General features: G+C 52.1%; 1 protein-coding gene across 9 annotated transcripts in view; it reads right to left on the bottom strand.

The window, feature by feature from the left end:
* Nucleotides 1-24,239, bottom strand: part of Agap1 (ArfGAP with GTPase domain, ankyrin repeat and PH domain 1) — a 526,342-nt gene that overhangs the window by 341,728 nt on the left and 160,375 nt on the right. For 6 of the 9 annotated variants that reach the window (XM_045148441.1, XM_045148443.1, XM_045148445.1 and 3 more), the window contains exons 2-4: nt 14,291-14,349; nt 4,599-4,686; nt 3,889-3,900 (exon numbers count right to left, since the gene is read on the bottom strand). In XM_045148441.1, coding sequence (XP_045004376.1) covers nt 3,889-3,900; nt 4,599-4,686; nt 14,291-14,349 — 159 coding nt within the window. The remainder of the gene's footprint in view (nt 1-3,888; nt 3,901-4,598; nt 4,687-14,290; nt 14,350-24,239) is intronic. The other 3 variants (XM_045148442.1, XM_004662269.3, XM_004662270.3) reach the window with 1 other exon arrangement.

Raw genomic sequence — 24,239 nt, 5'->3', positions numbered from 1 at the left:
CATTGGCCAATGCAAATCCAGAGAATGAAGCGATGGGGCCTTCCCCAGTGGCTCTGGGTGATACACCTGGTCAAACAGACATATTGCTGGGTTTGAGCTATGTCCCCAAGAAACTTCATTCAGATACCTATCTCTAAGCCAGGCACAGTTCAAGGCTAGCCTGGGCAACACAGCAAGTTCCAGACCGGCCTGGGCTATAGTATGAGATCCTATCCAAAAATCTTACTCCACATACTCGACATGACCTTGCTCAGAAAGATTTCACAACTGTAACTATGGCCACATGGAACCCAGACCATACACCAAACCACTGGAATTTTCATGAGAAGAGATACATTAACAGCAGACACAGACATGGGAAAACTCAATGTGGGGGCAGAGGCAGAGGCTGAGGGGGGCATGTCTACAGTCACTTCGGATCACTGGAGAGGCCTGGGGCATATGTCCCCCAGAGCCTCATATAGGATCCTTTCCTGCCAAGCCCTTAGCTTTGGACTTCTGGGCTCCAGTGCTGTAGAGGAATCAACTTTTGCTTCAAGCCACCATATAGCTTGTCACATGTGTTCCTAGGACTCTGGTCTTGTATTGAAGTCATACATGCACCTATGTAGGACAACCACCCATACAACTCTTAGCTCCTTCCATGGAGTCTTAAGTCTTCTTTTGAGATAGCTATTTTTTGTCCTAATTCACTAATTACAGTGTTATTAGCATAATATTTAAAGTATTCACTCATTTGAGCTTTGTTGCAGTCAGGTTCACATTGCTGGCAAAAATCAGCCGACCAAGAGCAGCTTGTGGGGGAAAAGGTTTATTCTGGCTTAAACCTGAGTTTATGGGGGACACCTGGGTCAAACCACCACAAACTGCATCTCTAAAGCTTGGGTCAGCTCTCTACCCTCATCAACCAGTGTCCCATTATGAAGACAACCGGTGCTACCCTGTGGGATGGAGGTCTGAGGAAAGCGGCCCAGGGCTGAGCCCTCCTACCAAGAGGCAGTGTGGAAGGGCTTTCTTTGGAAAGAAGGGAGCTGGGCTCTGCAGGTCTTCACCACACCCTCCCAGCCGCACCCTCCCTCACCGCAATCCAAACACCCCAGGAGCCGGTCAGAATGACAAAGGGTGTTCACACGTGTATTAATTAAACAACTCCATATCGCTGTGAAGAGTAGGGAGAATCTAATAAGCTGTGCAAACAGACCTGCACAGCCCCGCAAATAGCAGCAAAGCATTCAAGTAGCTGTCCAGCTGCCGACTCCCAGAGTCACGAAAGAAAGGGGAGACTGAGGTTTGGATATGGCTGATTGTGTCCCTAAATGTTCACCTACAGGAAGTCTGCTCCCCAGCGTGGTGACGTTGGAAGGTGGAGAAACCTTTAAGAGGTGGAGGGTTACAGCGAAGGGTAACAAGGCACTGGAGGCGCTGCTCTGAGAGGATCTGGTGGGGTCATGGTTCACTCTCAACACAGAAGGTTGCTGTAAAAATTCAAGACTGGCTCCTGCCCCTTGACAGCTTCCCGTCTGACCATGGGGTCAACCTTGTACTTGCTTAGTCCATCTGCCAGAAGGCCCTCTCCAGAGGCCAAATTAACAGAGCTGCCCAATCTTGTGCTTTCAGCTAAATAAACCTGTCTTCTTTATAAAGTACACAGCCTCGGGGATTCTGTCAAAGCAACAGAAAATGGAGCACAGAGCACATGTCACGAGTAACAGCACACAAGGAAACGGGCAGGTTGCACACCTCACTCCAAATCCAATGTTTCCCAGCTAGGCATTTGCCACACTCCCACCCTGTAAGCTGTGCTCCTCTCCACTGGTGTAAACAGTGAGTCTCAGGGGTGAGTCACGGGAGACCTGGGGCTACAATCAGCTCTGCCTGCCTCCCGCACACCTGCGGGTGCCCACGTCCCCTGAGGCCCTCCGTACACGGGGACGACCACAGTAAATCACACCCAGCTCCGGAACATGTGCGCATACATGGCAGTTTGAATGGATGGCCACTGAAAGGTTCGACTTTATTAAAGCTTCTTGGATTTCCAGCTGCCTGGCTGGAAGAGGTGTCACTGTGGGTGGATCCTAGGGTCCAGCAGTAATGTGTCAGTGGGGACAGATCTGGAATTCCAGCCTAAGGTCTGTAGAAAGAATGTGTGAATTCTGCCTGGGTTCCTGGTGTATGCTTGTTTTGTAGTAGTAGCATTTCTCTCTGGATCTGTGAAAGGGGACCAGCTTATTCTGTCATTATGGAACCTCCCTTACATCTGTAAGCTTCAAATAAATCCCCCCTCCTATAAACTGTGTCTGGTTTGAAGGTTCACCCCAGCAGCGCTGGAGCTGACTACAACGTACAAACAGCTTCTCAATGTAAGCAGGCATGTGTGACTGATTTCATGAATTGGTGGACAGTAAGTACTAAACGTGCTTCCCAGCCACAGGGAAGGATGGTGAGACAGCAGTGTAAGGGACCTGAATGCTGGTCAAACTCCCTTCCTTTCCAGAGCACGCTGTTGGCTCCTGCTACTGCTGCTGTGGGACTCCCATGTTTCATGGAAAGGAAGTGGAGGTCAGTTCCCTGGTCTGGACACAACACAGTAGCTGCCTGTTCAGTTCCAGACAGAATCCACGGGCAGCTCCAGGGACACACAGACCACCTATGCTAAGAAGCTTCCAGGTACACACTGGCCTGAGCGTAGCTGTACACTGTGTCCGGGCATGGTGCTGCCCAGGCGCAGGACAATCCTCTTGGCAGTGGCTCTACTGGTAAGTGGACAGGAGGCCAGGGCGAGCTCCTGAAGGGATGACAAGAAATCTCACAGGCTATCTCTCAGATCCTGGAGGCCTCAACCACAGGTTGCAAATATGAGCACTGATACACTCACTCTACAGGTTACCCCACCAGATACTTTTACTTCCGATGTGTAAACATTCGAGGAAGTCAAACACAATGACCCAATCTGCAGTGCAAAGACGTCATCATTAGAAACAAGTATGCTGGGACAAACTGAACACTCCAAGACAGACATTACAATAATGACCACAGGGAGGTGTGGTCTCGTCTTTCCTCACAGCTGGTGACTCCAACATGACCCCACCACTGTCACGACCAAATGTCTGAGCCTGAGAGCAACAGACCAGGCCTAACCCAGAACTTCCGGTGACCCAGGCTGAACTCCCATGCAAACGGTAGGTACATGCTTCCCTTGTAGCGGAGGCGGCTGCAGACCCTGCAGCTGAATGCGCCAGCCTCTAAAACAAAAGGGGAGCCCCAAAACGAAAGCTGTACTCTACTAGACCCTGCAGGTCTCTCCGAGCTAGCCACTCACAGCAGACTCCAGGAAGGAACACCGCAGCAGCCCTGGACTCAGGAGCAGCCAGGGAGCGAGGGGACCGCTGCGCTCCTCCCTTCCCTTCTCAGGGGAGGGTTTGGAGCACCTAGCTCTGGTCTCAGCCAGCAGCCAAACTTTTTCTCATTGGTTCCCCCACACAAGCCTTTATTGGAATCCTCTCGTCTTCCCAAATCATTGTTCAATAGGGAGAATTTTTAAGATGGGCCTTTCCCCAATGTGACTGTCATGAGGTTTTGGAAATGTGACTGAAACCTCTGCCGGAGGTGGCAGAGCCCCAGGCGAGCCCCTCAGAGCTCTAGTCTCTGTGAATGGTCCCACAGTCCCAGGACGAGAGTTAAATGTGTTACACATGGAGCTACTTACAGCTACTGCTCAAAGGACAGCTAGGGGACAAAACAGGGTGGAATGCCAAACTAAAAAAAATATGGAATGAAACAGGGTGGATGAGACACAGAACAGGAGGGACGGGAACGCTACAGTACGGAGTTGTGCCTCTCCTCTCTGCAAACAAGACAAGCGCTACCATGAAGAAAACGGATAGTTACCTGCGTCCATATCTGCAAAGAATGGAACAGCCAGTAAGAGAAAGAAGGAACCAGAAGTTCAGTGTCTCACAGTTGGATTTCAAACGGTTACACAGGGAGAAATTATAACTTAGAACTACACCTCAACCAGGGGAGCTATTGGACTTCCTAATGTGCCTATCATAATCTTATTTAAAGGGGAAAACATAATAAGACATGAATATGTTAACAGAAGAAACAAAATGTCTAATGGCAAAAGAAATGCCTAACTTGCATGCAAAATGATTATTGAGTTTTTCATAACTCAATATAAAGGGGAAGTATACTCAGAGATATGGTGGCAGTCCTCTGGATTCAGGCCCAGAAAAGCTGGTGTATCTGACTAGGCAACTGTTGAAATTATGTACAAACTCAACGCCCAGATCAGAGACACATCCAGGCAGTCCTCGGAAGAGCAGCACTGGGCTGAGGCGGGAAGGGGCGGGACCGGCAGATTGGAACTCTGCCTGACAGCCTGGCCCGCCGCGGCTCCAAATGCCAGGGTGGGCGTTACTTGTTTGCTAAGAGCCCTTCAGAAGGGAGGGTATGCTGGAGGACTTTTACAGCTGGTGTGCTTCATTACTGTCCTGGCAAGATGCGTTCATCAAAGCAATGACTTAGAAACTGCTGAAGAAACCTCCCCGACCCTGGGCTCTCCTGAGCTGTGGCTAGCCGCCTGCGGCCCGGCGTACCTTCTGGAGACTCCTCCTGCACGTACGTGCCCGTCAGGTACCGGTGCACCAGCGCCGACTTGCCGCTGGCCAAGTTACCCACGATCCCCTGTGGCAAAGACATGGACAAAGGTTAAGGGTAATGAAATCAATGTATTTGGCTTTTTGCACAGAGATTAAACTATACAGTAACCCCAAACATAATCATGACCGGGCCTGGAAGGAAGGCCAAACACGAGCTCAGGAGCCACTTCCGCCAGAGCGAAGGGAGCCAACCCTGAATTTGCGGCTGTGTCCCCATCAGCCTCGAAGGCTGTCACATCAATGAGGCTCATGTAAGCTGGGCTGGCGTTCACACAGGAAAAGCATCCCGTCTTTTTTTTCAATATTTTATTTATTTGAGAGAAAGAGAAAGAAAGAAGCTGGAATGACAGAGAGAGAGAGAATGGACATGCCAGGGCCTCTAGCCCAGCAAATGAACTCCAGATATATGTGCCCTTGTGCATCTGGCTTATGTGGGTTCTACAGAATTGAACCTGGATCCTCTGGCTTTGCAGGCAAGAGCCTTAACCGCTAAGCCATCCCTCCAGCAACCCCCCCCCCCCGCCGTGCTCTGTGTTGGCCATCCACAGTGACCGTGTGCCTCCCTATATTACAGGCACTAAGCTCAATGGAACGCAACACAGCAGAGTGATATGCAGAGAGGACAATCTGGTGCACTCCACCCTGAGAAGGTGAACTTGACACTGACTCAGGGAAAGGGCTACAGAAGAGAGCAGTGCTGAAGAATGAGAGACAGCAACTGTGAAAATGAGGGTGCATGCAGGGAAGGTGGACCCGCAGACAGGAACAGAAAGCCCAAGAAAAAGAAGAGTCAGGCGGCAGCGTTCATAGTACAACGTAAGTAAATAATCCAGGGCTGGGGAGCTGGTTCAGTGGGTAAAGTGCTTGCTGCACAAACATGAAGACCTGAGATCAGATGCTTGGTGCCCAAGTAAGATGCCAAGCACGGCAGTTCACACCTGTAATCCCAGCACTAGGGAGGTAGAGACAGGGGGGCTTCTGGGGCTCACTGGCTAATCTATCCTAATAGGTCTAGGTTGAGTGAGAGAACCTGTGTCAAAGAATACGGTGGAGGGCTGGAGAGATGGCTTGGCAGCTAAGGCACTTGCTTGTAAAGCCTAATAACCCAGGTTTGATTCCCCATACCAACATAAAGCCACATATGCAGGTGTGCTCCTCCACCCCACCTCTTGTCTGTGTTCGTTTTCTCTCTCTCTCTCTCTCTCTACTTGCAAGTAAATTTAAAAAATAATAAGATGGAATGCAATTCTGGAAGATGCTTAAGGTGGCCTGCACACACACACAACACAGAAAAATAAATAAATGCAGTAAGCCTGGAGGGCCAGAGTGACTGCAACCAGGCAGGGTGACAAGGACACTGTCCAGCCCAAGAAGCCAGGCAGGTCAGGCTGAGACATCGGAGCTCCCCTCTGGGAATGCCTGTGGCATTACAATCTTCCTTCCCTGGACACCTTCCCTTCCAGCATTTAGCCGGATCGGAACACCGCCCTCACCCTGCTCTCCCTCATTCGCGCCCACTTCTTGCCTCCTTCTTCCCTCCATCAAACCAGCTCTGGTGTACAGGCTACTGTTTCAGGGAAGCAACTGCTGCTGCATTTTGAAAAGCACAGGACCCTACCTGGATGCTGTACAGCAAGTTTCCTCCACATTGAAAGGTGTAAACGACTATTACCAGCTTTATCAAAGCAGCTGGGTGAACTCACAAGAGACGGAGTGGGGATGGTCACCAGAGCCTCACCTGAGATGCAGGTGCCCCCTGCACCAGCTGTATACAAGAATGCATGAGGTCTTGTGACCTCAAGGGGGAGACAGAGTATCCAGAGGGCCAAAGATCTAAGAGCTCCATAAAGCAGTTTCTTTGGAGTCTCCAAGCCCTGTAAGTAAATCCTCACCCCAAGGCTGTGGGAGGGGCACTTATAGGGGTAATCCCGATACAGGGAGCCCCACTGAAGGGCTGCTCTGGGGTCTCACACTCCTGCACAGGGACAAGGAGTTTCTAAAAGCAGCCACAGGTTTTCATTCAGGGTGGAATGAGACTCTCTGTGGTGCAGCTGCTCTGCGTCGCGAGCTCTGTACGTAAGCCTTCATCCTGAAGCTGAGGGAGGCACATCCAAGGAGTACTTTTTTTTAAAAATTATTTATTTATTTATTTGAGAGCGACAGACACAGAGAGAAAGACAGAGGGAGAGAGAGAGAGAATGGGCACGCCAGGGCTTCCAGCCTCTGCAAACGAACTCCAGACGCGTGCGCCCCCTTGTGCATCTGGCTAACGTGGGACCTGGGGAACCGAGCCTCGAACCGGGGTCCTTAGGCTTCACAGGCAAGCGCTTAACCGCTAAACCATCTCTCCAGCCCTCCAAGGAGTACTTTTGACACAAGAATCTCCATTAGCTGGGTGTGGTAGCACATGCCTTTAATCCCAGCACTTGGGAGGCAGAGGTAGGAGGATTGCCATGAGTTCAAGGCCACCCTGAGATGACAGAGTTAATTCCAGGTCAGCCTGGACCAGAGTGAGACCCTACCTCGAAAAACCAAAAAAAAAAAAAAAAATCTCCATTAAAGCGGCCATATGGGGGCCCCACGTTCCTATAAGTAACCTCTCTTTATGCTCTGTAAGTGACCCCCCCCCCCATAAACTCATTGCTTAACAGAAATGGACTGGTGCAAATGTACTTTGGTCTGCCATCTGAGCCCTATTTGGGGTGAAGATGTGTCTCAGTATCTCCCCAGGGGAAAACGTTTCCTGTGACACTGGACAAGTCTGGCCTCAGGACTTCTTCCCAAGACAGCAGAAACTTAACCCTAGGGACCCCAAGTGCACCTGTCACATGCTGCCTTAAACCAATCAATCAATTCTACAATACCTCAGCCAGCTGCCTCTGGCCTCCAGATGTTCCCACCCAGGCCTGCTGTGAGGTGCCCAGTCACCAGGGAGAGAAAGAACAGGCTGGGTAAGTGAACAGTGATGGCAGCATTCAGAAAAACAAGCATAAGAGAGAAGGAAGCGGAATGGAACTATGGGGAAGTCAGCAAAGCGGAAATGGACTCGTGGACGCCGTCACATCTGAACAACAGACCAGCCCTGGGCTCCTCCCAGGCAGTCCCCGTGACTCCGTCTCCAGGTTCTGGTGGTTACGGGCCCCAAGCTCGCACCCTGGTCTCTCACCGAGCTCTCAGCCCCTGCCACTCAGGCCTGGGCCTGCTTGGTACCAACCCACATCTCCACAGGCCTTGTCCCCACACACCTAGAACTTTCCACACTGACGGCAGCCCAAATCCCAGTCCTCCTGTCAGCAGCCAGTTCAGATGCTACCACCTCCAACTGAGAACCCTGTAGCACATCCTGCGTGTCCCTGCCCCCAGCCCCAGGGCGAGGCATTAGGAGGCAGGGCTTCAGAGGAGGACTGGGCCTCAAAACACTCCATTCCGGATCAGGATCAGTGCCTGCTTGAAAGTGACGGTTGGGGTGTGGGGGAGGGGTTGCCATTCCATATAGTAAAATGACACCACCTGTGAACTACAGACCCTAAGTCCTCACCAGACCCTGAATCTGCTAAGTCCCTCCTGCCTGCAGAACCGCGAAGAAGGATTCCCCTGGCCATAAGCCACGCTGTTTGCAGCGTCGTCAGAGCAGCCACGCTGGACTGGCTACCCTTCCCACGACACAGCCCCACTTGGGGACCCCACGGTGTCCTCAATGCCTTGCTCGTGATGCTGTGATGCCAGCTCAACACGCCACTTAACCAACCTCACCGAGGTTCCAAACTGCGATGCTGCCAGGGTGGGGACTGTCATTTACCCTGTCTTCTGCTGGGCCAGGAGGACACCGTGCATGCACGAGTGGGTGTGAAGGCGAGGAATCAGCTACCTGTGTGGGCTGGGCTCGGGGCCAGGTCACACGGAGGGATCCTGCCCACAGCAGTCTCCCTTCCATGGTGACCTGTGTCTTCCTTTTGCCCTGCACCTCCTATGATGTGAAAACATCTACTTATCCATTATTCTTATGCTCAAAGGCACCTGCTGCCGATCAGCCTCATGCTGAGAAAACCCCAAAACAGTATGCTACAGAATTAAATTTTTAATTAAGACAACTCTCTCTTCCTGGAGGAAGAAAATGCTCCAAGATCCAGCCCTGTTCAGCTGGGCTTTCTCTGCGTGGTGACATTCCCTGTTTTCTGGGCACATCCCTGGAAGGGAAGGAGCAACCGCATCCAGGGCAGGGAGGGGTGTTTTACTTGGCTGGCAATACACGGACGGAAGAGGCTTTATTTTAACTTGAAAACCGGGGCACAAATGACCAGCTGACGGTGGGGAAGTAACACCAGGGAGGTGCTAGGGTAGAGCTCTGCTGTCAGGCCCGACAACCACTGCTGGGTGGAAGCCAGCCAGCCGGGGCTGAGGGGCTTGGCAGGGAGAAACGAGGCACCCTGGCCATGACGTAGCTGCCCAGCATTGCCAGCTCCAAGCCTTCACCTCACGGAGGAAGAAGCGGGGCATGGCGCACTTCCAGCTCACCTGCTGAACATGAAGTCGCTGCAAAGGGAACGGAGCCTGCAAAACCCCTGGGGGCTCAGACCACTCAACAGCACATGACCCGTGGCTGACGGGTGATGCCAGGTCTTTTTCTTCCGGCGCCCAGGCTGATGCACTAAGCCTGTGCTGCCTGCCAAGACTCTGCCCCCCAGTAGCAGGCAGGGTACGATGTACTCCGTGAGCCTCGGCATGGCACCACCATGCTTGAGGAAAGGAAGCAGAGAACTATCCTCTGATGGGTTCCGAAGGACCTGCTGCAAACCATCCCACAAAGAGTTCTTTTAGGGGACTTGATGTGACATCATTTCATGGCTGTGCCTGAGAAGGGGATGGGGACGAGGGGGTCTCAAGGCTCTGAACTAAAGGGCCACCTGCCTCAGGGTGCCGCATGAGACAAAACAATGGCAGCCCTGTGGGCACCGAGGGGCAGCCTCATGGAACAAAGGGACACTTCTTCAGACCCTAGTATCCTGCCACACAGCCGCAGAGGTGCCACTGAGGATGAGGTACCAACTGACACTACCACTAGAGGGCACCAAGCACAGCAGAGGGGCAGCCCTGCTAGGCTCACCCCTCCAGACAGCTCAGGGGCTGGGACCTTCCATCACCCCATGGAGGTGTCCCTGGCTGTGACAGGGAACCCAGACAATGAATTCAAGCCTTCAGTCCTATCGGGAGTGAGAACCCCATCCTACCTTTTAATGTCATCACCTGCTAGGTCCCCAAGAGTTTATTCTGCAAAACCACGTGCTTTTAATAGATTGAGTGCTGATTCCACAGAACCATGTGCTGTGGACTGAATGTGAAATGTCCTCATAGGCTCATGCATTTAAATACGTGGTCCCTAGCTGGTGGCACTGTTTGGAAATGTTACGAAGCTTTAGGAAGAGAAGCCTGGCTGGGGAAGTGTGTCACTGGATGTTGGCCTTGGCCCACGTCCCAGTTCTCTGCTTCCCTCCGGCCGACGTGAAGAGAGGAGCTGGCCGCCTGCTCCTGCTACGCCTTCCCCACAGTGGAAATTCCCCCTCAACTGTAAGCTAAAAACAAATCCTTTCCCTCCTGAAGTTGCTCCTTATAAAGAAATTTGGGGCAAGCAAATGAGAGTAAGGGACTCACTGGCCCACACATGTGTTCCACTAGTTTGGACGCATGACATGGCCTTTGAAAACCAAAACCAACCAAATAAAACCCACTATGAGAACCTGAGGCACCTTGACCTGCCACACAGGTGTGTTCATGAAGATGGCTCAATACCCAGGAGAGTGGCCACTGACCCCCGCTGCCATTTCAACCAACATAGCCATCCCGGGCCAGCGGCTATGGAGATAGCCAAGGCATACACACAGAGGGCCTCTGAAACCAGGCTAGTTTCAAATCCCAGCTATACTCAACCATGGTGGGTCCTGGGCAAGGTCTTTGTGCTCCAATCTCCCTGTCCTGGGCAGGTCTCAGGACTCAAGGCTGTAATTGCATGAAACACTCAAGATACAATGCCTAGCAGAGGCTGCCCTGTGCAAACTCCACTCTGGCTGCAGAAACGAGGGGCAGCTAGGCTGTCGAGGGCACACATGAAACTGGGAAGTCTTTGAGAAGCTCCTAGTAACTGCATCACCAGCCCTGGACCATTCATTCAGCAGGTACTTCTAGAACACACTTGATAGGACCAATACTCCATAAAGCTTGGCAGTTATGAATCACACCGAAGGCAAACGAGGCGGCCATTTTAAGCCCAGTCTTGGGGACCCTGGGCTCCTGACCCAGAAGCACATGGGGAGGGTCACCTGGTTTCCAGGAAAGGAACACAGTCTTAGAGGAAGGAACGAGCAGCAAGAGGGAGGACAGGGGACCCACCAGGACACCCAGGCACTGCCCTGCAGCAAAGGTGGGCTTGCTGGGCGAGTCCCCCATGCTGGCCCAGGCGTTTTCCTGACCCCACAATCAGGAAGCTTTGTTGCTCGAGCTCATCATCTCAGACGGGAGACACCCAAGGGGCCTATCCCAGCCTCTCAGCACCACAGAGGCTGGGCCGGGGGGGAGGGGGAGTGTGGGTCCCGGGGGTTCAGATGGGTTACTAGGGAGCCAGATTGGAAGAAAAAGCAAATGCAATGGATAAAAGACACAGTAAGCAGGAGGTTCACCAGGGCCACGTGTACTCACTGAATGACAAGAGCCTATCTACATTCCCTTCATCAGCACAGCACAGCGCACTTGAGAAACCAACGTACGTATGTGGGCAGAAGAGCTGGTTCAGCGGTTAAGGCACTCGCCTGCAATGCCTAACAACCCTGGTTCAATCCCCCAGTAGTACCCATGTAAAGCCAGATGCACAAAGTGGCTCAGGCCTCTGGAATTTGTTCGCCGTGACTGGAGGCTCTGACACACCCAATTCTCTTTTTCTCTTCTGTATCACTCTGCTTGAAAATAAATGCTTTTAAAAGACATGTCTGTAAGTGCCCCATATGATGTGATGACAGAACACATCATTTACAACCTGGACTTGTCCCTTCCCTCCACAGGTGAGGGGCATCTGGTAGAGAGGGATTCCAAGGAGAGGCTACTACAGACCTCTTCCACAGAAGCCAATTCTAAGCTGTAATTTTTTTAAGTATTTTTTTTGAGGCAAGCCCAACAGAGTACCTTCTTTTAATGCAAGAGTGAGACACACACAGAGAGACAGAGAGAGAATGAGAAAGAGAATTGGCATGCCAGGGCTCCCAGCTACTGCAATCAAACTCCAGATGTGTGTGCCACCTTGCACACTTGCGTCACAGGGTGTCTGACTTACATGGGACCTGGAGAGTTGAATGTGAGTCCTTAGGCTTTGCAGGCAAACGCCTTAACTGCTAGGCCATCTCTCCAGCCCTCTAAGCTTTAATTCTATTGAAAGTTACTGACAGTAAAGAGTAAAGGTTAGAGCTACAGAAATAACTCCATTGCCTTGAAAACATGAGGACCTGAGTTTAATACCTAGAATGTGTAGAAATGACTTCAAATCCTGTCACCGAGGAGGTGGAGACAGGTGGATCCCTGGGGCTCCCTGACCAGTCAATCTAGCCTAATTAGCAAGGCTCCAGGGCCACCGAGAGACTCTATCACAAAGAAAGTGAATGGTGCCTGAGGAATGACAGCCCTCCACTTGCCAGTGCACACATGTGCATCCATGCCACCCCACACACAAAGTGAAACTCTTCCTTTCACGTCATGCATAATAGGGTAGTCACAAGAAGCTAGAAAAGGACTGTAAGGGAGGGAGGAGGGGGTGGACTTAAGGGGATGGCACTGTATACATGTTAGGAGATAAACAGATTACTGTGGTGTAGTGGCCTAAACAAGGTCAGGGGAAGAGACTGAGTAAAAGAAATGTGGGGGAAGAGTTAATCAAAACCTTTGTGAATAAGCCATATGATAACCTACTTTTTTGGATAAGGGCACACTAAGAAGCCATAGACTGTTATTAGAAAAATTTCAGTGCCAGGGATGGGGTACCTTCCAATGGGCTGTTGGCCAGGGAGGTCCCTGATAGCCCCAAAACAATACAGGCTATTGCCAACGCTCTTGGTTTCCCACCAGGAATAGATGATAAGACCCTATTGCTAAAGACTCCACATGCCTGGGCTGCAAGGCCACCGAGAAATCAAATAGGGGCTGAGCTGAAAGCCTCCTCCCTATAGAGCAGCTGACAGAAAGCTGGAAAAAGGTACACTACATGCAACCTTATGGGAGACAGAAGCCATCAATGGTGAAAACAGTGGACACTGCAAGCCTCAAACATAGCCAGCCAAGCCAAATGAGCCAATGAGTGCAATAGTGGTGTGTCTGCTCTAGGGGAAACCAACTGCTCTCTAATTGGCTCGAGAACCACTCCATGGGAGAGAATACATGTCTGGTACTGAAAACCTAATCAAAAGTCTACGGTGGAGCCGGGCATGGTGGCACACACCTTTAATCCCAGCACTCGGGAGGCAGAGGTAGGAGGATTGCCATGAGTTCAAGGCCACCCTGAGACTACATAGTAAATTCCAGGTCAGCCTGGGCTACAGCGAGACCCTACCTTGGAAAAAAAAAAAAAAAAGTCTATGGCAGGGAGGTCATGAGCATTAGGAGCAATAATGGCTGCACTTATCTGGCAAAATGCATATATTTTGCTCAACAAACTTCCCTGTAAGCACTTTACTTAATGTTCACACCATCTATTAATGCTATTCTCACCCTAGATTAGAGAAGCTTCTCTTTGCAGATGGCGGTGACCACTAGGAAGACGCAAAAGGCAACATAGTGCTGAGAAGACATGATGGAGGAATGTCCAGCACTGCCACATCTCTATCACACCCTCCAAGACTCAGGGTCCAGGACGGAAGGGGTGGAGGAAAGAATGTAAATGCTGAAGGAATGAGGTGACTGCTGATGATGCAACCACACAGAAACTGGCCTTGAAACCCATGACCTCAAAATGCCTAGCCATACCTTCACAAGACCCTTAGAAGAAGAGGAAAAGATGATGACATCAAAACAAAAGAGAGACTAATGGAGAAAGGGAGGGGATGTGATGGAGAGTGGATCTGTGAAGGGGAAAGTGGAGGAGGGGAGAGGATTATCATGGCTTATTGTCTATAATGTATGGAAGCTGTCAATAAAAAATTTATAATTGAGATGTGTGTGTGTGTGTGTGTGTGTGTGTTTGTGTGTGTGTGTGTGTGTGTGTGTGTGTGTGTGTGTGTGTGTGTTTGTGCGTGTGTGTGTGTATCTATCAATGGTTCATTCCAGAAGCCCCTGTGACACCCTGCAAAGGCCTGGAAGTCCATGGAGGAGTCATGTGCATATGTTTACAGGTATGTGTGTGCACATGCATGTGTATGAAAGAGGCAGAGGATGGAGAGGAATGATGGCCCCAGTGCTGCACATGGGCCACCTGGTAAGAGGCTGGCATGGCTCTTGGGCACACATGGGGCCCCAACCCTAGGAAGATAATGAAAGGAAGGCCTTTCTGGTGACACACCCAGAGGCATTTCCCACTTCTCAGCCCCAGGAAACAGAATGAGGCTCCAGTGAGCTTACACACTCATGCCTCCCTCCCACAGCCCAGGGGTGCCACTCACCACTTTGAGTTCCGGCACAGATCGACTGAGCGTCCATTCCTGGCTGTTCACAAAGGCATCTGTAAAAGAGGAGGGCAAAGGTGAGGTGACATGACACAATGCACGCACAGGAATCTGGTCAAAAAGCCCCAACACACCAGCTCAGTGGTGGGGGGGGCACAGTGTGCAGACCCACCTCCACATGGAACCCCTGCTTCAGAGGCCATGACTTGCCTGAGTCCCCACGCTCTGGCCCCATGGCTGTGATGTGTGGCTTCTGCTTACCCAGCAAAGCTAAAGGCTCGCTCAGTGCCCATTCTACCTGGCTCCAGCTCCAGGCTTCTCAGCAGACCTGAGGAGCACCCTGTGGCTGTGTAGCCTGGGGATGGTTCAGCAGGCAGCTGCCTTTCCTGAAACTGCCCTTGTCTTAAACTTCTGTTCCACTGAACAGCCACGTATGAAATCCCATAAAGGCACGGACCAAGACTAGATTTTGAAACTAAATGAATGCAACATTTCAGGTTTGGAGGGACCCTCTGTTGCTCTAGTTTTGATCCTCGGAGAAAAACCAACCCCAGTAGATCCAGGTAGGGCAGTGTGGAGTAAGTCAGAAAGACAGGAGGCTCTAGGCCCCGCTGAGCTCAGTAAAGGCGCTTGTCCTCACCTGGTCAGCTCTAACCAGCCTCTCCTCATCACCTAATACCCATAATTGATAACTGCAGCGATGCTCAAACCTGACTTCCCCTCCCTCCACACACCATATGCTGACAGCAGGGAGAGCCTACAGTAACTCCACAGCGCAACTCAGTCATGTCCACCACAACCTAGCCGTGGGCTGCTTCTTTCTAATGTGAGTCACTCTGTGCTCTCCTTGAATGCTGACACCTTTCCACTCTGTTATCCATGCACCAAGAAACACAGTCCTTCCAGTCACATCCAAGTCATCATTCCCAGGAGGACGCATGATGCTTAGGCCAGCAGGTGTTGGGACTGTCATCCCACTGCAGTGTTGGCCAGAGGTGAGAGGTGTGTGTAAAGGAAGACACACACAAACAACAGACAACCTACATGCCATGGAAAGACACTGACCATGCAAGGGCCAGAGGCCAGGCACCTCTGACCCTTCCGTGATGGGAAGATTCTAGGGAGGCTGAGAAGGGGGTGGGAGTCCCATCAGAAAGAGATCCCTGGAGGCGAGGGTGATGTGGTCAGGAGAAGCTGGACGGTGTTTAGAAGTGCAAGGCTGAGAAGAAAACCTCAGGGGATCTTGAGAGTGGAAACTGGCCAGGCTGTGACCACCAGCAGAGGGGCTGTCCTTGAGGGGGCAGGGGCTGTTACAGAGGACCTAGGAGTTCCAAGGACGACACCTGGGAGGTGGGCCGATCCCCAGCACTTCCTCAAAGGTGCCCTGTCCCTTCTCTTCCCGCCAAAGCAGACATGCTGGGGCTGAACACACGGGGGACGAGCTAAGATGTGTCCTCTGAACACCCCATTCTTCACTCAGGTGAACATCTGGCATGCCCTAGGTAAGACACCACGTAAGCCAGATGCACAAGGTGGCACATGTATCTGGAGTTCATGAGCATTGACTAAAGGCCCTGGTGCCCCATTCTGTCTCTCTCTTTCTCATCTGCCTGTCTCTTTCAAGTAAAGTAAAATAAAAAGTTTTATTTAAAAAGAATAAAAGGATGTTTGCGGTTCTCCTGTCCCGCTGACGTTACTATCAGGAGCCAGAGAGAGCACACTGTGAGGGGAGGACTAGCAGATAACGGTGGTGGGGCAAACACAAGCAAAGTAAAGTGACATATATGTACGCAAATACCACAACGAAACCCTTTATCTAGTTAACACAGTCTATAGGGTTCACCAAGAACACAGGAATTACACTGAATTAAAGCAGCTCTTCTCTACAAACACATCTCAGATAACAATGCATTTTTCCCATCAAAATTGATTAAATTTGAAGAAAAATGGTTTCAGTAATTAGACAAAGTTCCCACAAGCACTGTGGTGGTTTGATTCAGGTGTCCCCATAAACTTAGGTGTTCTTAATGCTAGGTTCCTAGGTGATAGAGAATTGGTAATTTTAATGCTTCTTGGAGGCAGTGTATTGTTGGGAGCAGGCTTATGGGGATTATAGCACTTTCCCCTTGTCAGTGTTTGGCACACTTTCCTGTGGCTATTGTCCATCTGATGATGTAGGTGAGGGGGTGATGTCCACCCTCTCCTCATGCCATCATTTTCCCTGCCATCATGGAGCTTCCCCCTGAAGCCCGTAAACCAAAATAAGCCTCTTTTTTCCCACAAGCTGCTCTTAGTCACTCTTACCAGCAATGCAAACCTGACTTGCAACAAGCACATTCAAGGGAACCCCCCAAAGCACGTCTTTACCACAGTGTACAAAATGAGCTTTGCTCCCATCTCACAGGGAGGGAAGTACGCAGAGACAAGTAGTGACCCCTGTGCTTTGTGACTCATAATGTGATCCCAACATCATTTCCCTAAGAGTGCACTTTGTGGTGGCATCAACAGCTTTCACAGCAGCTGTGTGGGCAGGATTCCACTGTGCCCTCCTCGAGATGGTGAGGTGGACAGGGCAGGCCACTCAGAGAAGCCAGCAGCAGTGTCAGGCTCTGAGGCCCTGGCTCTCCAAATACCTTCCAGAGCACGCCTGCCTGAGGCCCATCGAGGCACGCACAGCACACCCACAGACAAACACCAGCAGGCTGGGGAGAAGCCCAGTTAGTTGAGTGCTGGCCTAGCAAACAGAAAACTTAAGTTCAAGCCCCAGAGCTCACATGAAAAAGTGAGGCTTGGGCTGGAGAGATGGCTTAGTGGTTAAGCACTTGCCTGTGAAGCCTAAGGACCCCGGTTCGAGGCTCGATTCCCCAGGACCCACGTAAGCCAGATGCACAAGGGGGCGCTGGCGTCTGGAGTTCATTTGCAGTGGCTGGAGGCCGTGGCGCACCCATTCTCCCCCCCACCCTCTCTCTCTCTCTCTCTCTCTCTCTCTGTCACTCTCAAATAAATAAACAAAAAATGAAACAAAAAAGGGAGGCTTGATGGCTGCACACTTGTAAGCCCTGTGCTGGGGAGGAGGAGACAGGAGCATCCTTGGGACTCACTGGCCAGCCAGGCTGGCAGTGTAGCCTGCTTGAGGAGTTCTTGGCCAATAAGACTGTTTATGTTTTATTACTATCATTACTGTTATTTTGTTATTACTAGATGGTGCCTAAAAAGCAACACCCAAAGATGTTCTCTGGCTTCCACGTGAACACACAAATACACACATGCACACATATTCACAAGACCCACAAACATGAACACATATACACACACACAAAAAAAGCACTATCCATGGGGTGGGATTACAAATCCATCAGAATCCTACTGCGTCTTAAAATAATCCTGAAAGAGCCTCCAAAGAAGGGACCGTTGCACTCAGCCTCGGTAACGACAGGAGAAGTGCAAGACACCACAATGCATACAGTAGAGCGGGGATGGTCAGGCCCGCCCAGACCCCACCTGAAGCCTGACGTCTCCCAACTTCTTCACAGCCTTGGCTCCGAACCTCGGCTAAGGGCTCGCCAGCATTCTTCACCTACCCACAGCAAAACCTCTTTTGTCTGGCTGGTGGACACACCCCACAGCATTGCCTCCTAGTGCCAGGAGCCCACAGCTGCCCACACTTGGGGCTCTGATACAAAATACTTGCTACTGACTCAGGGACTTCTGGGAAAGACCACCACCCTCCCACTGCCTCACCATCACAGGGCTCAAAGACCACCACCCTCCCACTTCCTCACCATCACAGGCCTCAAAGACCACCACCCTCCCACTGCCTCACCATCACAGGTCTCAAAGACCACCACCCTCCCACTGCCTCTCCATCACAGGTCTCAAAGACCACCACCCTCCCACTGACTCTCCATCACAGACCTCAAAGACCACCACCCTCCCACTGCCTCTCCATCACAGGTCTCAAAGAAAACCACCCTCCCACTGCCTCTCCATCACAGGCCTCAAAGACCACCACCCTCCCACTGCCTCACAATCACAGGCCTCAAAGACCACCACCCTCCCACTGCCTCTCCATCACAGACCTCAAAGACCACCACCCTCCCACTGCCTCTCCATCACAGACCTCAAAGACCACCACCCTCCCACTGCCTCTCCATCACAGACCTCAAAAACCACCACCCTCCCACTGCCTCACCATCACAGGTCTCAAAGACCACCACCCTCCCACTGCCTCACCATCACAGGCCTCAAAGACCACCACCCTCCCACCGCCTCACCATCACAGACCTCAAAGACCACCACCCTCCCACCTCCTCACCATCACAGACCTCAAAGACCACCACCCTCCCACTGCCTCTCCATCACAGGTCTCAAAGACCACCACCCTCCCACTGCCTCACCATCACAGGTCTCAAAGACCACCACCCTCCCACTGACTCACCATCACAGGTCTCAAAGACCACCACCCTCCCTCTGCCTCACCATCACAGGCCTCAAAGACCACCACCCTCCCACTGCCAAACCATCACAGACCTCAAAGACCACCACCCTCCCACTGCCTCTCCATCACAGGTCTCAAAGACCACCACCCTCCCACTGCCTCACCATCACAGACCTCAAAGACCACCACCCTCCCACTGCCTCACCATCACAGACCTCAAAGACCACCACCCTCCCACTGCCTCTCCATCACAGGTCTCAAAGACCACCACCCTCCCACTGCCTCACCATCACAGACCTCAAAGACCACCACCCTCCCACTGCCTCACCATCACAGGTCTCAAAGACCACCACCCTCCCACTGCCTCACCATCACAGGCCTCAAAGACCACCACCCTCCCACTGCCTCACCATCACAGACCTCAAAGACCACCACCCTCCCACTGCCTCACCATCACAGACCTCAAAGACCACCACCCTCCCACTGCCTCTCCATCACAGATCTCAAAGACCACCACCCTCCCACTGCCTCACCATCACAGACCTCAAAGACCACCACCCTCCCACTGCCTCACCATCACAGGTCTCAAAGACCACCACCCTCCCACTGCCTCACCATCACAGACCTCAAAGACCACCACCCTCCCACTGCCTCACCATCACAGACCTCAAAGACCACCACCCTCCCACTGCCTCTCCATCACAGGCCTCAAAGACCACCACCCTCCCACTGCTCTCCATCACAGGTCTCAAAGACCACCACCCTCCCACTGCCTCACCATCACAGACCTCAAGACCACCACCCTCCCACTGCCTCTCCATCACAGGTCTCAAGGATCACCACCCTCCCACTGCCTCTCCATCACAGATCTCAAAGACCACCACCCTCCCACTGCCTCTCCATCACAGATCTCAAAGACCACCACCCTCCCACTGCCTCACCATCACAGGCCTCAAGGACCACCACCCTCCCACTGCCTCTCCATCACAGATCTCAAAGACCACCACCCTCCCACTGCCTCACCATCACAGGCCTCAAGGACCACCACCCTCCCACTGCCTCTCCATCACAGACCTCAAAGACCACCATCCTCCCACTGCCTCACCATCACAGGTCTCAAAGACCACCACCCTCCCACTGCCTCTCCATCACAGATCTCAAAGACCACCACCCTCCCACTGCCTCACCATCACAGGTCTCAAAGACCACCACCCTCCCACTGCCTCTCCATCACAGACCTCGAAGACCACCACCCTCCCACTGCCTCTCCATCACAGGTCTCAAAGACCACCACCCTCCCACTGCCTCTCCATCACAGACCTCAAAGACCACCACCCTCCCACTGCCTCACCATCACAGGCCTCAAAGACCACCACCCTCCCACTGCCTCTCCATCACAGGTCTCAAAGACCACCACCCTCCCACTGCCTCTCCATCACAGGCCTCAAAGACCACCACCCTCCCACTGCCTCACCATCACAGGCCTCAAAGACCACCACCCTCCCACTGCCTCACCATCACAGGCCTCAAAGACCACCACCCTCCCACTGCCTCTCCATCACAGATCTCAAAGACCACCACCCTCCCACTGCCTCTCCACCACAGGTCTCAAAGACCACCACCCTCCCACTGCCTCACCATCACAGACCTCAAAGACCACCACCCTCCCACTGCCTCTCCATAACAGGTTTCAAAGACCACCACCCTCCCGCTGCCTCACCATCAAAGATCTCAAAGACCACCACCCTCCCACTGCCTCACCATCTCAGGCCTCATAGACCACCACCCTCCCACTGCCTCTCCATCACAGACCTCAAAGACCACCACCCTCCCACTGCCTCTCCATCACAGGCCTCAAAGACCACCACCCTCCCGCTGCCTCACCATCACAGGTCTCAAAGACCAGCACCCTCCCGCTGCCTCACCATCACAGGTCTCAAAGACCAGCACCCTCCCGCTGCCTCACCATCACAGGTCTCAAAGACCACCACCCTCCCACTGCCTCACCATCACAGGTCTCAAAGACCAGCACCCTCCCGCTGCCTCACCATCACAGGTCTCAAAGACCACCACCCTCCCACTGCCTCACCTTCACAGGTCTCAAAGACCAGCACCCTCCCGCTGCCTCACCATCACAGGTCTCATAGACCACCACCCTCCCACTGCCTCACCATCACAGGCCTCAAAGACCACCACCCTCCCACTGCCTCTCCATCACAGACCTCAAAGACCACCACCCTCCCACTGCCTCTCCATCACAGGTCTCAAAGACCACCACCCTCCCACTGCCTCTCCATCACAGACCTCAAAGACCACCACCCTCCCGCTGCCTCACCATCTCAGGTCTCAAAGACCACCACCCTCCCGCTGCCTCACCATCTCAGGTCTCAAAGACCACCACCCTCCCACTGCCTCATCATCACAGGCCTCAAAGACCACCACCCTCCCACTGCCTCTCCATCACAGGCCTCAAAGACCACCACCCTCCCACTGCCTCTCCATCACAGGCCTCAAAGACCACCACCCTCCCACTGCCTCTCCATCACAGGTCTCAAAGACCACCACCCTCCCACTGCCTCTCCATCACAGATCTCAAAGACCACCACCCTCCCACTGCCTCACCATCACAGGCCTCAAAGACCACCACCCTCCCACTGCCTCTCCATCACAGGTCTCAAAGACCACCACCCTCCCGCTGCCTCTCCATCACAGACCTCAAAGACCACCACCCTCCCGCTGCCTCTCCATCACAGGTTTCAAAGACCACCACCCTCCCACTGCCTCTCCATCACAGGTCTCAAAGACCACCACCCTCCCACTGCCTCTCCATCACAGGCCTCAAGGACCACCACCCTCCCACTGCCTCTCCATCACAGGTCTAAAGACCACCACCCCCTCCGCTGCCTCACCATCCAAGATCTCAAAGACCACCACCCTCCCGCTGCCTCTCCATCACAGGTCTCAAAGACCACCACCCTCCCACTGCCTCACCATCACAGGTCTCAAAGACCACCACCCTCCCACTGCCTCTCCATCACAGATCTCAAAGACCACCACCCTCTCACTGCTCTGCTGTGCACAGCTCTCACCGCTTGCCTGGGTTCCAAACCTGAACACCATGGACAGAGCAAAGTCCTATCACCATGAGCTACTGAAGCCTGGCAGTCTTCACAGGTTTGTCTGCTGACAGGAGCTGGAGAAGGAGGAGGAGGGCAGCACCCCCACACACAAACCACCTCTGAGTTAGCTTTTGGGAACTACACTGACCCGAGACAGCAGGATGCACCCGGCAGGGGCCAATAATCACTTTTTGGACAGAATCCCATGGCTTTGAAGATGAAATGCCTTGTGTTTCTGTGTTCTTGTTTCTTTATTTGGGAATGCTGTATGTGTATCATGGATACACACATGCTACATACATGTGTGGAGCTCAGAAAACAACCTCAGGTGTCAGTCGTGGCCTTGCAACTTGAGACAGTCTCTCCTTTCGCAGCTGTGAATGCAACCAGCTGGCCATCGTATGCTGCTGGAATTACAAATGTGTGCACTACTCATATCTGGCTTAGTGTGGGTTTAGGGATTCTGAACCCCAGCTACCAGGCTTGCCCAGCAACCACTTTGAACCACTGGGCTATCTCGCCAGCCTTGCTCCAAGGGTTGTAAAAAGAAGACAGACTTTACTGTCCACATTCTACTGATCCAGCAGGAACTGGGGATCACAAGAATTTTGAGAAAAGAAAACTTTAAATGTACATTATGAAATGCTATCCCAACTTCCCCACTACAGCAACACACCACTGCTATCCTAGCACCTGAAACCTTGTAGCTTTCTTATGCTATTCTAAAACATCCCCAAACCAAAGGCACCAGTAAGTCTGCAAAAGTCCCAAGCTAGCCCAACAGTGCGTGCAGATCAAGCAAGGGGCACATGGGGGAACTGGGAAGGCACCCAGGGAGGGGCCTCTAGCACATCTTGTTGAGCCAGAGCTCCTGCTGTCTTTCCGGTCTTCCCTGCTCCTCTTACCTCTCACTCACGCCCAGGCACAGGGTTTCTCCAGTGTCCACTGCAGTCCTGGCCACCACACTCTCCCATCTGCACCATGGACTCACCATACTTCCCCAACACTCCTCTCTTCCACGTCCTGAGAGCTGCCCCCTCCCCCATGGTTGTAACACATGACAGACACATTAAGCTTTGGGTAACTGGGACTCTATGTAAAAGTGGGAAGAAAAACAAAGGTTTTCACACCGCAGTGGGGTTTGGCAATAGCGACAAACATTTTATACGCCTGTGTACAGTGCCACGTGGGGTCTACAAAGGAAGATCCTTTGTCCACTCCTCTGGCCCCCTGCAAGGGCAGGCTCTACACTCAGCTCAGACCACCACTCAATTCCTGGGCTCAGAGCTCCAGTACTCCAACACACACACAGGGTCTCTCTGTAACCCTGCCTGCTGTACTGCCACCTCTTACTGCTTTTACCCAGCAAGGTGCCCTAGCTGTGCTGGTCCCCAAGCCTCAAACGGCTCTAAGTGATGGCATGGGCCCTGCTGTGGCAGTCACATGCTTGGGCATAGACCTCACCCCAGAAAATACTACATACTGAAAAAAATTATGAGTGTGTGTACAGCTCCAAGATAAATTAAGAATAACCGATGGGGCTGAAGAGATGGTTTAGCAGTTAAGGCAGTTGCCAGAAAAGCCAAAGAACCCAGGTTCTATTTCCCACTAACCATGTAAGCCAGATGCACAAGGTAGCACATGCATCTGGAGTTCATTTAAGAAAAATAAAATAGGGGCTGGAGAGATGGCTTAGTGGTTAAGCACTTGCCTGTGAAGCCTAAGAACCAATGTTCAAGGCTTGATTCCCCAGTACCCAAGTAAGCCACATGCATAAGGTGGCTTATGCATGTGGCATTCATTTGCAGCTGCTAGAGGCCCTCATGTGCCCATTCACTTTCTTTCTCTGTCTCTTTCTCTATCTCTCTCTCTCTAATAAATAAATAAAATAATAAAAGTTAAAAAAATAAAAACAAAATAAAGAAAAAAGAATAACTCGGAATAAAATGGAAATGGGACCACAGATCATATGCAACTTGAACTCATGTCTGTCCACCAAATAATTACTTAGCCAGCACCTGAACAACCAAGGAACCTACCTGAAAGAACCTCAGGCAGGTCCCATCACAGGGCCTGCCTCTGAGGGCATGAGGCTGAGGGACGTTCTTTCACCAGTGAATGACTCTTACCAGTCCCAGCCCTGGCTTAATTATTCACAAACACCTACTGCTGATGTAATTAGAAAAGGCACCCTGCCACTCTCCTAGCCCCCACCTGCCAAAGAACCAGTCTTTCCAGGGTAACTGCAGCAAAAGATATATAGACCCCTCGCCAGAAAGTTCCCCAAAGTCCAACTTGTGAGCATTTACATCTGACAATCACAGGCATCCCAGGGTCCAGTCCCTGGCAGGTGAGATGAAGGGCACCTCTCCCATTCATACCACCCTGC

Source organism: Jaculus jaculus, chromosome 4 (genome assembly GCF_020740685.1).
Source record: "Jaculus jaculus isolate mJacJac1 chromosome 4, mJacJac1.mat.Y.cur, whole genome shotgun sequence".
NCBI classification, from domain to species: domain Eukaryota; kingdom Metazoa; phylum Chordata; class Mammalia; order Rodentia; family Dipodidae; genus Jaculus; species Jaculus jaculus.
Note: the sequence above shows the minus strand (reverse complement) of the source record. Positions and strands in the feature narration are given on the sequence as shown.